At 43.2% G+C, this 16,276-nt stretch overlaps 1 protein-coding gene across 1 annotated transcript in view; it reads left to right on the top strand.

Moving 5' to 3' along the window:
* msh3 (mutS homolog 3 (E. coli)) overlaps positions 1 to 16,276 on the top strand; it is a 254,529-nt gene that overhangs the window by 223,890 nt on the left and 14,363 nt on the right. Inside the window, exon 23 of the mRNA XM_078396561.1 lies at positions 12,170 to 12,344. Within this exon, the coding sequence (XP_078252687.1) occupies positions 12,170 to 12,344 (175 nt within the window). The remainder of the gene's footprint in view (positions 1 to 12,169; positions 12,345 to 16,276) is intronic.

The raw sequence follows: 16,276 nt of genomic DNA, 5'->3' as shown, positions 1-16,276 counted from the left end.
ACATGTCCAACCCCTTAATAATCTTATACGTTTCGATAAGATTCCCTCTCATCCTTCTAAATTCCAGTGTATACAAACCTAGTCGCTCCAGTCTTTCAACATAGGACAGTCCCGCCATTCCGGGAATTAACCTAGTAAACCTACGCTGCACGCCCTCAATAGCAAGAATATCCTTCCTCAAATTTGGAGACCAAAACTGCACACTAGGGCCCTGTACAACTGCAGAAGGACCTCTTTGCTCCTATACTCAACTCCTCTTGTTATGAATGCCAACATTCCATTGGCTTCGCTGTAAGGCAGCAACTCTACCGCTGCGCCACCGTGACCACCTGAGTTACTCCAGCTTTTTATGTCTATCTTCAGTGGGTTGTGACATCTGTTCAACCTTTAGAAGAAAGCAACAGAATTGAGATTGCTCTAAAGAAAATCTGATTGATAAGAGGAAAAAATTGAATGCACTACCATTGGATGTGTTTTTGTTTTTCATGTAGCTCCATCATATATTTGGGTAACTAGAAACATGATATACTAAGATTATTTTGAGCTGTGAGTAATTGAGAAAATGTTCTTTATAAGTTTATATGTCATGGGAGCAGAAGTAGGCCATTCTGTCCATTGAGTCATCTCCCCCATTCAATCATGGCTGATCTATCTTTCCCTCTCAACCCCATTGTCCTGCCTTCTCCTCATAAATCCTTGACACCCATACTAGTCAAGAAACTCTCAATCTCCGCCTTAAAAATATCCAATGACTTGGCCTCTACAACAGTGAATTCCACGGATTCACCACCCTCTGACCAAAGAAATTCCTCCTCATCTTTCTAAAGGCGAGTCCTTTAATTCTGAGGCTATGCCCTCTGGTTCTAGACTCTCCCACTAGTGGAAGCACCCTTTCCACATCCACTCTTATCCTGACCTTTCATCCTCTGCATCCACTCGAGCCAGGCCTTGTATCCCAGTACTGGTTGTTAGAACTTCACTAACATAAGCCCATAATTTCCAGCCAACGTACAGCTTTTGCTGTTTTCACAACGTGTACATTATAGTAATGCGCTCCTCATTTTCCAATGTCTTTTTTATCAATTTAGGTATCAGGATTGGGTCATCTGGCGAAAAGTATAAAAGGTCAATCTGTGTGAACACTGTGTTTAACAGTTTATTTCAGGAGTATTGGTGAGCTCCTATTGCAGCCACAACTTCCTGTGTACAATTTCAAGCACTAGAATGAACTGCAAATAATCAGAGGAGGTGGCTATTGCCACAGCGGGCCTTTATTATTTATTTAGTTGTGGGTTGTGCCTTTTCCAAATTCCCATTTAAAATATAGGTGGTTAGCCATCCACTTGAACTACTGTAGCATTTCTTGTGAAGAGACTTGCATGGTGCTACAGGATAGTTTAGATTAGTTTATTGTCACGTGTACCGAGGTGCAGTGAAAAGCTTCTTGTTGTGCGCTATCCAGTCAGCAGAAAGACAATACATGGTTACAATTGAACCATTTACAGTGCATAGATACATGATAAGGGAATAACATTTAGTGCAAGGTGAAACCAGCAAAGTCCGACCAAGGATAGTCAGAGTAAGAAAATAACTGCAGATGCTGGTACAAATCAAAGGTGTTTATTCACAAAATGCTGGAGTAACTCAGCAGGTCAGGCAGCATCTCAGGAGAGAAGGAATGGGTGACGTTTCGGGTCGAGACCCTTCTTCAGATTGATTCAGAAGGATAGTCAGAGGGTCACCAAAGAGGTAGATAGTACTTCAGCACTGCTCACTGGTTATGGTAAGATGATTCCGTTGCCTGATAACAGCTGGGACGAAACTGCCCCTGAATCTGGAGGTGTGTCTTTTCACACTTCTATACCTTTTGCCTGATGGGAGAGGGGAGAAGAGGGAGTGTCCAGGGTGTGACTCGTTCTTGATTATGCTGGTGGCCTTGCCGAGGCAGTGTGAAGTATAAATGGAGGTAATGGAAAGGAGGTTGGTTTTTGTGTTGGTATGTCACACAACATGATGGTATGTGATTGTGTGACGTGCAGGGACTTACAGTATGTAGAGAGCAGTGATGAAGAAGGAAGAATCATAGACTTCCAATTGGGAATGGTGTGCAGCTTAGATGGGAGCCTACAGATAGCAGTTTTCCTCTCCAGCCGCTACCCGCTAGCTTCACGACACTACGGGTCATGGACTTGGGTTGGCGTCGGAATCCCGGGCAAGTAATTGCAGTGTATTTTGTGGATGGTGAATATTAGAGACACACATTCATGGGACCTGCAATGTAAATTTTACATTGGATAATCTTTATGCAATGTCCAAGACTCCATTTTTGAATTCAAGTTGAGTACGCCAATAATTGCAAAAACCTCTAAAGTAATGGGCAGCACGGTGGCGCAGGGGTAGTGTTGCTTGCCTTACAGCGCCAGGGATCCGGGTTCAATCCTGGCTACTGGTGCTGTCTGTACGAGGCTGTATGTTCTCCCTGTGACCACGTGAGTTTTCTCCGGGTGCTCTGGTTTCCTCCCACACTCCAAAGACATACAGGTTTGTACTTCGGTAAAAATTGTAGATTGGCCCCAGTGTGTAGGATAGTGCTAATGTATGGGGATCGCTGGTCGGCACGGACTTGGTGAAGGGCCTATTTTGGCGCAGTATCTCTAAACTAAGAAATGATGGAAAATATTATCCAGCTTGGATAATATCTGCAAAGTCATTCCAATATTTGAAAAATGGTGCTTACTTGACTGTCATAAATTGTTGATTGTTTCTGACAAGCAAAAAGGTGCAGATATCCGATTACGCTGAAAAATTAAATTTGCATTAACAGCAGTGCTGAACTAAATGGAAGTTAAGAGGAAATGATGACGGTAGATTTCTTATTCGTTTGCAGAAATTAGCATGTCAATGTAGTTGCCTTAATGAGTTTCAAGTAGTATGGTGTTGAACTCATTACAGTTAATTCATCCTTTGGGTACAGCAATAACTGTTTCGTGACATCATTCCAGAATGGTCATTCATGATTAACAGCCTGAGATTGACAGGGATCACGTATCCTCGTTAGCTACAGCTGAGGCCCCAGCGAACTGGAGAATAGCTAATGTTGTCCCTCTATTTAAAAAGGGCAGTCGAAACAAACCAGGATATCATAGGCCAGAAAGCTTTACATCAATTGTAGGGAAATTATTGGAGAAGACTCTTAGGGATGAGACCTTATTGCATCTGGAAAGACATAGACTTATTAGTAACACGCAACAGAGCTTTATGTGGGGGTGGTCATGTCTTGTGAACTTGAGGTGATGACGAAGGTGATTGATGAGGGTAGGGCAGCGGGTGTCGTCTACATGGATTTTAGTGAAGCTTTTAACAAGGACCCTCATGGTAGGCTGACCCATTAGATTAATGTACACGGGATCCATGGAGACTTGCTTGATTGAAAAGAAAATTGGCTTGGCCAGAGAGGGTAGCAGTGGAATGGTGTTGTTTTGACTGGATGTTTGTGATCGCGACCAGTGGTGTTCCGCACAAACTTATCCTGTGACCTCTAGTTTATGATGTCAATGATGTAGATGAAAATGTAGCTGGGCTGATTAGTAACATTGCCACTGACGCAAAAGTTGGCAGAGATGGCCGGGATTCTTGGAAGGAAGCAGCGGGTGATGGTGGAAGGTTGCTTCTCGGAATGGGGGCCTGTGACTAATGGTGTGCCTCAGGGTTTGGTGCTGGGCCCATTACTGATTGTCGTCTATATCAATGATTTGGATGAGGACGTGCATGGCAAGAAATATTTAGAAACATCAAGCACCATTTAGATAGGTACATGGATAGGACAGGTTTGGAGGGATGTGGGCCAAACACAGGCAGGTGGGACTAGTGTAGTTGGAACATGTTGGCCGGTGTGGGCAAGTTGACTCTATGACTCCATGTGCAGAAGACAGGATTGAAAGAATGCAGATATTTCAGAGGGCTGTATGATCCTAACAGGTGTTAAAGTTAAGAGGGATGAGACCATAGTGGGACATGATCACCCAGATAAGAATTTTAAATTTATGGGTTAGAACCAAATGAAGTTAGTGTGCACATGTGAGATCTTTTGTAATTGATAGTTTCCAGAATCAAGGGTGAAAGCAGAATATTGTAGATGCTGTAAATCATGTCAGGCAGCATCAGTGGAGAAACTAATTATTTCAGGTGGATGTCTTTTTATTTCCAAATAATATTTGTGAATCTGAGGAATTCTTTGCTACAGGAGGCAGTGGAGGCCAATTCACTGGATGTTTTCAAGAGTGAGTTAGATTTCGCTCTTAGGGCTATCGGAATCAAGGGATATGGGGAAAAAGCAGGAACGGGGTACTGATTCTGGATGATCAGCCATGATCATATTGAATGGTGGTGCTGGCTCGAAGGGCCGAATGGCCTACTCCTGCACTTATTTTCTGTATTGCTGGAGTGGATAGCACTCTTCATTGGAGACATTCCAAATTTTAATTGTCCATGGTTCAACAATTTCCCAGTGTATCACGTGAGGTCGCTGTAGTGCATTTTGCTCTGTTGTCCAGCGTATGATATGTCATGATGAAGCTGCATGGAGAGCAAAGTCGGAGAATGGAGGGAGATGGATTCATGTGCAGGCAGATGAGATTAGTTTATCTTGTCATCATGTTTGGTACAGAGGTTGTGGGTCTTCTTGTGCTGTATTTTTCTATATTCTAATTCAACGTCTTTCTACAGTGGAGAATGCCCTAGGGCAGTAAAAAGAAGCGTAGAAGGTCCAGCAGAATTAGGAATTGCTTCTTGTCAGTTGCTGAATAGGTACCAGCTTCTGGATTAAGGCAAGGCAAGGCAAGGCAAGTTTATTTATATAGCACATTTCATACAGCAATGGCAATTCAAAGTGTTTTACACAGAGCCTAAAAAATATAGAACAAGGAGAAAAGGTAGGAAAATACAAATAATAAGAGTAATAAGATAAATAAATAATAGTTATAAGTAAGACTAATAGAGTAATGGGGGATCATGACAGAAGCCTCCTCGTGACCATCCCCCGGAAAAGATGACACGATGCACTCTGTGACGCGTCGGGCGATCAATTCTGTCAACATGTTGGACGACGACTGAGGAAAGTCTTTTTCCTCTCTGAGGAAAGACATTCTTGCCATAGAGGGAGTACAGAGAAGGTTCACCAGATTGATTCCTGGGATGGCAGGACTTTCATATGAAGAAAGACTGGATAGACTCGGCTTGTACTCGCTGGAATTTAGAAGATTGAGGGGGGATCTTATAGAAACTTACAAAAGTATTAAGGGGTTGGACAGGCTAGATGCAGGAAGATTGTTCCCAATGTTGGGGAAGTCCAGAACAAGGGGTCACAGTTTAAGGATAAGGGGGAAGTCTTTTAGGACCGAGATGAGAACGTTTTTTTTCACACAGAGAGTGGTGAGTCTGTGGAATTCTCTGCCACAGAAGGTAGTTGAGGCCAGTTCATTGGCTATATTTAAGAGGGAGTTAGATGTGGCCCTTGTGGCTAAAGGGATCAGGATGTATGGAGAGAAGGCAGGGACGGGATACTGAGTTGGATGATCAGCCATGATCATATTGAATGGTGGTGCAGGCTCGAAGGGCCGAATGGCCTACTCCTGCACCTATTTTCTATGTTTCTATGTTTCTATGACAGAAGTCAACAGCGAGCTAACGTCGTCAATAGTCAATAGTCGTTTATTTGTCACATACACATAAATGTGTAGTGAAATGAAACATTACCCGCAGTTAAACAATAAGACCAATAAGAATAATCAATAAAAATGCAATAACACATACAATCACAACTAACACCAAACAAAAAGAAACATCCATCACAGTGAGTCTCCTCCAGTCCCTCCTCACTGTGATGGAAGGCCAAAAATGTCTTTTTCTCTTCCCTGCCGTCTTGTCCCGCGGTCAGGCTGTTGGAGTTGCCACGTCGGGGCGGTCGGGGCTCCCGATATTGAAGCCGCCGCTGGGCGGTGAAAGGTCAACGGCCTATTTCAGGCCGCGCCGGATGGTGAAAGGTCCGTGGCGGGCCGACCCAAGCCCCGCGATTCGGGGCGGGCGAACACGTTGCCTCTGCCGCTGCCGGAGCTCCCGATGTCGGCCCCCATCCAGGGGTCTGCGGGCTTCCGACGTCCACGCGGCCCGCGCCGGAGCCTCCGGAGACGAGTCGCAGCCGCTCCCGCAGCATCCGCAGGCAGCCAGCGCCGCAGATGGTGAGTCTGGGCCGCGGGCTCTGCAAACCAGAGCCCCAGGTGGTCCCAGGTGCATGGCCGGTGGTAGGCCGCAACGGGAACGGAGACACGACACAGAAACAAAGGTCACGTCTCCGTTCGGGAGAGAGAATTTTACAGTTCCCGTTCCCTCCCACCCCCCCCCCCCCCCCCAAAACATAACATACAAACACTACACCATATTAAAACTACAATTCATACAAAAACAACAAAAACACAAAAGACAGACGGACTGCGAACGATAGAGTAATAAAATTAGATAAAAAGTAATAAGATATAAAAAGTAATAAGAATAGACCAAAAGTAAGATATATAGAGTAGCAAGAATCAAAGTGCTAGTCATAGACACTGTAGAACATGAAGGTTTTAAGCCTAGTTTTGAATATATTAAATGTTTGTTTAGTTTAGTTTAGTTTTGAGATACAGCGTGGAAATAGACAATAGGTGCAGGAGTAGGCAATTCGGCCCTTCGAGCCAGTACCACCATTCAATGTGATCATGGCTGATCATTCTCAATCAGTACCCTGTTCCTGCCTTCTCCCCATACCCCCTGACTCCGCTATCCTTAAGAGCTCTATCTAGCTCTCTCTTGAATGCATTCAGAGAATTGGCCTCCACTGCCTTCTGAGGCAGAGAATTCCACAGATTTACAACTCTCTGACTGAAAAGGTTTTTCCTCATCTCTGTTCTAAATGGCCTACCCCTTATTCTTAAACTGTGGCCCCTGGTTCTGGACTCCCCCAACATTGGGAACATGTTTCCTGCCTCTAACTTGTCCAACCCCTTAATAATCTTATATGTTTCGATAAGATCCCCTCTCATCCTTCTAAGGAAACACACCCTTCGGCCCACCGAGTCCGCACCGACCAGCGATCCCCACACACTTACACTGTCCAACACACACTAGAGATAATTTACAATTTTACTAAGCCAATTAACCTGTACCTATGGAGTGCGGGAGGAAACCGGGGATCCTCGAGAAAACTCATGCAAGTCGGGGGAGAACATACAGACAGCACCCGCAGTCAGGATCAATTCCGGGCCTCTGGCACTGTAAGGCAGCAACTCTATTCACTGCGCCACCGTGACACCCCTACAGTTAGCTGCAGTTTCCTTCATTGTTTCAATCTTTCTAAAAATGTTTTATTGTAGCAAGCTGCCAGAGGAGGTAGTTGAGGCTGGGACTATCCAACATTTAAGCAGCAGTTAGACAAGTACATAGATCCGCTCGCAGGCCCTTCATCACCCTGCGTGGCTCGGCCGCGGCACTTTCCATCGCCCGGTGGGGGCTCAGGACCCTCATCGGCCTGCTCGGCTCTGCCCTGGGACTTTCCATCGTCCCGGTGGGGGCTTCAAAAGTCGGGAGCCTCGATCGCCTCGTGGCACCACGGGAGAAGAATGAGGAGGAGATAAGACTTTTCTTTGCCTTCCATCACAGTGAGGGTGTGCCTGGAGCAATCACTGTGATGGTTGTTTGTGTTAAAATTGTAATTGTGTGTCTTGTGTTCTTTATTGTCTACTGCCGGACCCTGACGTGAGAGGACGCTGGCGCTATTTGTTCGCCGCTTCTCCGTCAGGACAGTTCGTCTGTTTGTTTTTATGTCTTGACTGTTTTGTAAAGCGTCTTTGAGCACTTGGAAAAGCGCTATTTAAAATAAATTATTATTATTATTATTATAGATAGGACAGGTTTGGAAGGGTATGGACCAAAGGCAGGCAGGTGGGAAGAGTATAGCTGGGACATGTTGGTCGGCGTGGGCAAGTTGGGCCGAAGGGCCTGTTTCCACACCGTATCACTCTTTGACTCTATAATTGTAGCAACAGATGCATGTGGTGATTCTAGTTCAGTTTCTCCATTTCCAGCAGCCGAAACAGCCCAGTACAGTAACATGTAATATTATAGAAGGCAGCAGCTGGCCAGGATAGTGGACTGGGAAGGGAGTGGTGTTCAAGGAATAAATTCTAGGACATCAGAGATACAGACCCTTGAGCCCAGAGACTTAAAAAGTAAAGCAGGCCAGAAATGATTACATCTGTTAATACTCAGTGTTTGCCGAACAGTTTTGTACGTTGCACTGGTTAAATAATTTAAGTTCGTTGAAGAACTAGGTTAGCACTACCTCATTCAACAGATAATATGGTTTGAATTAGAGAGGTTTCCATGGCTCCATTTAATTTTCGCAATGAAAAAATCTGAAACATTTTCTTCATAAATTATTTGTACTCGGAAAACTGAATTAGAACAAACTCCTAAGTGCCAGAAAATGCAATAAAAAGAAAACGTCAACCCTGTATCTTATTAGAGAAAAAGATTATTACTGTTAATTTTGATTAAAGCAATGCGCCCGAGTGTTATTTGCACACATGGCAATATTCCAGCCTCTGTCTTGGCTCTAAATAATGCTACTGGGTCCCTGAGCAGATTAATATTTAGAGTTGTATATAGGTAGTTTAGCTCTTTAGTTTAGTTTGGAGAAACAGGCAGTTCGGCCCACCGAGTCCGCACCGACCAGCAATCCCCACACTCTAACACTATCCTGCACACAATAGGAACAATTTACATTTATACCAAGTCAATCAACCTCCAAACCTGTACGTCTTTGGAGTGTAGGACGAAACCAAAGATCTCGGAGAAAACCCACGCAGGTCACGGGGAGAATGTACAAACTCCACACAGGGTTGTGAACCTGTGGAATTCTTTGCCATAGACGGCTGTAGAGGCCAAGTCAGTGGATATTTTTAAGGCAGAGATAGATAGATTTTTGATTAGTAGAGGTGTCAGAGATTATGGGAAGAAGGCAGGAGAATGGGCTTAGGAGGGAGAGATAGATCAGCCATGATTGAATGGCGGAATAGACTTGATTGGCTAAATGGCCTAATTCTACTTCTATCACCTATGACCTTATGACTAGCACCCGTAGTCAGGATCGAACTCAGGTCTCAGGCACTGTAAGGCAGCAGCTCTACCGCCGCGCCACCGTGCGGCCCTTATTCCGCCCTAGTTTGGGATCCAAGTGCCTCTCTTTCCCTTTTATACTTGGATTATGTCGCCAACTTTTGGTGACACACTCTGATCTACATTGTACATAGGAACGAGAGAAACAGGGACAGGAGTAGGCATTTAGTAAGATCATGGCCGCTCTTCTACTTCAACAGCATTTTCGTGCCTTATCCCAAGTTCCATTGACATCCCTTCTAATATGTTGACATCTCCTGACCTCAGCTTTGAAAGTAATCATTAACTGAGCTTCTACAGCCTCTGGTGTGAAGAATTTCAAAGAATGTGAATATTTCTCCTCGGTTCAGTCCAAAATTGTCAATCGCTTATGCTGATTTTCAGAGCCATAATGCTAGATGCCTTAGCCAATAGAAACACCCTCTCCATACTTACATGGCTGAGCCCCATCAGATATTTTGTATGTTTTAATGAAGGCATCCCTCTTTCTTCTATATTCTGAAAATACGAGATTTCTCACTGTTTTGGAGACACCGTGCCAAGAACCTATCTGGTGAATCTCTGCTGCCTTCCCACTGCAACAACTATATCCATTTTTCACGTAAAGAGGCCAGAACTGAGCACAATGCAAGTGTGGTCTTGGCAAAATCCTATGTAATCATGTACGACATTTTTAATCTTGTACTCAATCCTTTGGCAATGAAGGCCAACACATGATTTACCTCTTTTATACCTGCGTGGCGCACCAGCATGTTAGTTTTCAATGTGTGGGAAGGAACTGCAGCTGATGGTTTACGCCAAAGATAGACACAAAATGCTGGAGTAAATCAGCGGGTCAGGCAGCATCTTTGGAGAAAAGGAATAGGGGACGTTTCGAGTCGGAACGCGTCTTAGAGTCCTTCCAGTCTGAAGAAGGGTTCCGACCCAAAATGTCACCCATTCCTTTTCTCCAGAGATGCTGCCTGACCCGCTGAGTTACTCTAGCATTGCCTATTGGTTTTCAATGCTTTCTGAACATGGACACTTCTGAAAGGTGATATCTTTCAATATCAATATTGCCCAGTCTATCCCACCTCTTAAAAATATATATTTTTTTATCAATGAAGTAGATGCCACTTTGCTGACCATTGACTCAAGTGGAAGCTTCTTTGTATCCTCATCACTACTCATGTTTCCACTGCTTTAGTGTCATCAGTGTTACACTTACACCCCACAACCAAATGACCACTGGAGATTGGGAATAGTTGGGAGCCAAGCATTGTTACCTGCAGAAGCCCACGAGACACATCCTGCCAATCCAAGAGGGACATATTTATTCCTGGTGTTTTAACATAAGCAAGTACATGGAATCAGGTACCCATCTAGAAATAACCAGAACTAATCCCCCTAATCCCAATGGAAGAATCGGGTTCTTGGTAGGTATGTCAAGCTGTGATCCCTGTAAACCAGGTTTGCTCCCACACTGAGCTGTAGGTGAGTGGGAAGATTATGCCTCTGATGCATTCCATGGAATGAAAGAATTTGGAACTGATACATTAACCTCAATTTTTTAATAGCTTCCTGAAGCATCATATTATTTAATCTCTTTTTAGCTGTAGCAACTCTTTCCATTTCATCAATAATTGGTGAGACGGGCAAAGGACATAAAGAATTCCTTGTGTCAAGGCAAAGGACATATCTAAGGTAGTGAATGAAGCTGTCTTCAGGACAGCAAAGGATGAAGACATCCTTGTAATAAAATGGGAAATAGAGATTTGGTTTATTATTGTCAATTGTACTGAGGTACAGTGAAAAGCTTTGTTTTGCATGCCACCCAAAGAGATCAGATACACCATGCTAAAGTACAATTGATTCAGACTCAAGTATAACAGATAGAGCAAAGGGGAAGATACAGAGTGCAGAATATATTTCTCAGCATTGTAGCACAGCAGGAGAAGCATTTCATTGGTGTGTGTAAGGCCTTAAATTTGCCAGTGTTTGCTTTAGCGTGGATGTGCATGCTTAATGTTATTGATCAGTTGTAGACTCACTATGATATTAGGGACAGGGTCTGTACCTGGCTTGTCTACATTACATCCTGTTGGAAACAAAATACACTAATCAATACGGTATTACATGGATAGGGCAGGTTTGGAGTGCTGTGGGGCAAACGTGGGCAGGTGGGATTAGTGTATCTGGGACTTGTTGGCCGGTGTGGGCAAGTTGGGCCCAAGGGCGTGTTTCCATGCGGTATCACTCTATGTCTCTAGAATGATGAGGAACAGTGGGGAAGAATAGTCCTTTCTAATGTGCTTGTTTTTATACATGGAAACAAAGTGAATACTACCTTGATTTTTCGTGACGTGTGATTTCTTTCAATATGGCTGTGACCAAAATGGTGTCGACTAAAACATTTAAGGCACCACACTGCTGAATCCAAAGGGCTGGTTAATGTATATGCTTCTTTCTAGTTCGTTTAGATTTAACCGTTTCTCTCCAATTTCATTAGAGCTCCTTTTTACAGCCGTTCAATCTATAAGATAAATTGCAAAATGTTTGTGAAATAAAATATCGACTAGCATAGAAATAAATGTGAATAACCAAATCCAGTGAGGAAACCTGAGACAGACACAAAATGCTGGAGTAACTCAGCGGGAAAGGCACCATCAATGGAGAAAAAGAATAGATGACGTTTTGGGTCGAGACCCTTCTTCAGACTACTAGAGAACAGGGGTCCCTGAGGTTTTGGACTCTGACTCAGTTCATGTTGCATGTAAGCGAAAACGCGTGTCAAAAGATCTTCTATTAAAGGGCGATGGGAGAGGAAGTGGTTTGCTTCCTTGTTTATTCTACACTTGTACATGGATTATGCTTATTTTTTCTGACACCGAAAGAACTATTCACCCTTTAATGCCAAACATCTGCTTTAATTGTTGGCCCTGGAGAGGATTAATTGACAAGTGCCCTTTTAATCCTGTAGGATCAGTGGAGGAACTGCAGCCTGAATCAATCACATTCCTCTATCAGCTGACGGAGGGGGCTGCTGCTCGGAGTTATGGTCTCAATGTCGCCAAATTAGCAAGTATTCCCGAGGAAGTGCTAAAGAAAGCCACTCAGAAATCCAAAGAGCTGGAGTGCTTGATGAATACTAAGAGGTATGATTATCTTGACATGAGTAAGTCTAAAAGTAGTTTATAAAACTCCACCAAGTGTCTTTACAAATCATTTAAACATTTTATGGGGATGCATTACAGCATGGTTTGGGAACAGCTCCATCCAAGACCACAAGAAATTGCAGAGTTGTGGACGTAGCCCAGACCAACCTCCCTTCCATTGACTCCATCTACACTTTACGTTGCCTCGGCAAAGCCACCAGCATGATCAAGGACCGGTCTCACGCCAGTCACTCCCTCTTCTCCCCTCTCCCTCGGGCAAGGGGTACAGAAATGTGAAAACACATACCTCCAAATTCAGCGACAGTTTCTTCCCAGCTATTTTTTTGGCAACTGAACCGTCCTCTCACCAGCTAGAGTGCGGTCCTGACCTCCCATCTACCTCATTGGAGACCTTTGAACCATCTTTAATCAGACTTTATCTTGCACTAAATGTTGTATCCTTTATCTGGATGTACACTGGATGGTTTGATTGTATTCATGTACACTCTTTTTGATTGGATATCACACAACAAAGGCTTTTCACCGTGCCTCGGTACATGTGACAATAATAAATCAAACTAAAAATCTTAAGATTTTAAAAGACGCACTAAGTTTAGGGTTAACGATAATGTCTCCTAAATTCCATTTGCTTCTATTCACTAAACACACTACCTCAGAATAGTTTCACATAACTGTTGTTTATTTAATTTTGAGATTAATAATATATGATATTTTTCTTGATGTTTTGGTCATTATAATTTTAGACAGACAATAGGTGCAGGAGTAGGCCATTCGACCCTTCGAGCCAGCACCACCATTCAATGTGATCATGGCTGATCATTCTCAATCAGTACCCCATTCCTGCCTTCTCCCCATACCCCCTGAATCCGCTATCCTTAAGAGCTCTATCTAGCTCTCTCTTGAATGCATTCAGAGAATTGGCCTCCACTGCCTTGTGAGGCAGAGAATTCCACAGATTTACAACTCTGACTGAAAAAGTTTTTCCTCATCTCGATTCTAAATGGCCTACCCCTTAGTCTGAAACTGTGGCCCCTGGTTCTGGACTCCCCCAATTTTACATCATTGCATTCTTAATCTACTATTCCACCAACATCATGTCAACATGTAAATGTACTTGACCTTTAGTAGGTTGCAGGTTTGAGTTTAGATGGGAGAGATGATTGAATTGGAACATTGAAGTAAAATTATGTAAGTTGACAGCACAGGAGCGCCATTTGTGACTTCTTCACGTGTTTAATTAAAGGGAAAACCACACTTCCATTTTTCCAGGGTCTTCATTTTCTTGAATTTTTTTCTGTTACTGGATCCACCAAGAAGCAGTACAGAATGCCACAGAAGATTCCTTTTCCCTGTGGCTATCAAACTACAACTCCTCCCCCTTCTGTCTTGGGGTAGACTGAGACTGACCCCCCCCCCCCCCACTTCCCCTCCCCCACCTTCCCAAACTTAGCACATCCCCAATCCTTTCCACTAGTCACTTTAATTTCATGTATCTTGTGTTTGATGACTGTTGGCAGAACAATTTCCCTCCTGAGAAATTTCCTCCTCTATGTATCTTATCGTTACAAATGTATATCCATTTTTATCCATATTCTATTATGGATTCAGCAAATGCCTTTTTATTCTTTGTCTTTTTTATATATAAAGAAACATGTATTCTAACAGAGTCTATAATGATTAGTTATCAGCAATTATTGACTGACATATGTTGAAAGACTGGAGCGACTAGGCATGTATACACTGGAATTTAGACGGATGAGAGGGGATCTTATTGAAACATATAAGATTATTAAGGGATTGGGCACGTTAGAGGCAGGATACGTGTTCCCAATGCTGGGGGAGTCCAGAACCAGAGGCCACAGTTTAAGAATAAGGGGTAGGCCATTTAGAATGGAGGTGAGGAAAAACTTTTTCAGTCAGAGAGTTGTAAATCTGTGGAATTCTCTGCCTCAGAAGGCAGTGGAGGACAATTCTCCGAATGCTTTCAAGAGAGAGCTAGATAGAGCTCTTAAGGATAGCGGAGTCAGGGGGTATGGGGAGAAGGCAGGAACGGGGTACTGATTGAGAATGATCAGCCATGATCACATTGAATGGTGGTGCGGGCTCGAAGGGCCGAATGGCCTACTCCTGCACCTATTGTCTTTTGTCTATTGTCTATAAATAAGATAAGAATCAAAGTACATGTCTTCGTTACCTTTTCCACCCATTTAAATGGAGGGGATTGCTAGACTCGCCAACTATGGCTGGGGTAATATTGCAGGGATGCATCTGAATTGTATCCAGCTTCTCGATCGATGGGATGAGTAGTCATGCCTGGACTTAGCGCTGAGTTCAGTGGTGGAGTGGGAGATCATTATCTGTTGGCATCTGTTTTCCAGAGCATTCCGTACTGCTGTGTGCTGACACAAATGTCCTAAAACACTGGTACTAGCTGATATTTGTGGACAGGAACAGCCCCCAGAGCAGAATCTGGGGTGGTGTGCATTAGATAGTAAATTGGATAGTACATACAGTAAATTTTCACAGGGAAATGTTATTCTATTTGGCTGTTATCTTGACACAGAGTATATTCTGTTTTCAGTAATTTGTTTGCATAAAATGACTAGTCCCAGGCTAGCTGCTTTTGCAATGGTCCAGAATTTATGATTAATGCTGCTTGTCATTGTTACTATGTAAATTACCAAACACATCAAGTTGAAGCCAGACCATCAGCTACTACAATTACAATGTCATCAGCTCTGTGCAGCTTTGTGAAACCAGCAGCTTGCTCTCGTCCGATGGGTGAGTTTCATGAAGTTGCAGATTTAACAAGTTAAATTATCAATTTTCTCACAGCAAAGAATTTTTTTTTTAATTACACATAGAAAGAGAAATGCAGCAGAGGGCAACAGACGAGAGACAGAAAATAAAGGGTAAAAATTGTATGTGCTTTACATAGAAATAGAAAATAGGTGCAGGAGGAGGCCATTCGGCCCTTCGAGCCAGCACCGCCATTCATTGTGATCATGGTTGATCGTCCCCAATCAATAACCCGTGCCTGCCTTCTCCCCATATCCCTTGATTCCACTAGCCCCGAGAGATCTATCTAGCCGTTATAAAAATTTATATTATAAAAATTTTAATAGGGTTTTATCGTTGGTCGAATGTTCTCAGAGAACTTTATCCATAAAATGACATTCAACCCCTTTGCCTAGAAGGGGAACAATGTGAACTTTGGCATCACATTCGACCAACAATAAAACATTATTAAAGTTTTTATAGCGTACAGCATATACAATTTTTACTCTTTCTCTCTCTCATCTGTTGTCCTCTGCTGCATTTCTCTTTCTATGTGTAATTAATTAAAATTTTTATCTTTCTTTTCTGTTAACCCTAGCGTCACTTTCTTGTTTTTTAAAACTTATTGGTCTAGAATATAAATTGTTGACCCTCTTGTTCGGCCAGGGTGTAGAGGCCTATATATCATGCTCTCAGCTTGTTCTTCCATTGAGTTCATAAGTTGTAGGAGCTGAATTAGGCCATTCAGCCCATCAAGTCTAGTCCGCCATTCAATGATGGCTGATCTATCTCTCCCTCCTAACCCCATTCTCCTGCCTTCTCCCCATAACCCCTGATACCCGTACTAACCAAGAATCTATCTATCTCTGCCTTAAAAATATCCATTGAGTTATAGGGCAAAAATAAATAAGCTTAATGGATGAGACCATTGACAGGATGGTCAGGACGCATGACAAGATACTTTGCTGCACAAATTTTGCACCAACATAGAATTTATTTTATGAATTAATAGTAATTGAAAGGGCATGCTTTAGAGTCATAGAGTGTTACAATGTGGAAACAGGCCCTTCGGCCCAACTTGCCCACACCGGCCAACATGTCCCAGCTACACTAGTCCCACCTGCCTGCGTTTG

Source organism: Rhinoraja longicauda, chromosome 3 (genome assembly GCF_053455715.1).
Source record: "Rhinoraja longicauda isolate Sanriku21f chromosome 3, sRhiLon1.1, whole genome shotgun sequence".
In the NCBI taxonomy this organism is placed as follows: Eukaryota; Metazoa; Chordata; class Chondrichthyes; order Rajiformes; family Arhynchobatidae; genus Rhinoraja; species Rhinoraja longicauda.
The sequence above is the reverse complement of the archived record's forward strand: the minus strand, read 5'-3'. Positions and strand labels throughout refer to the sequence as shown.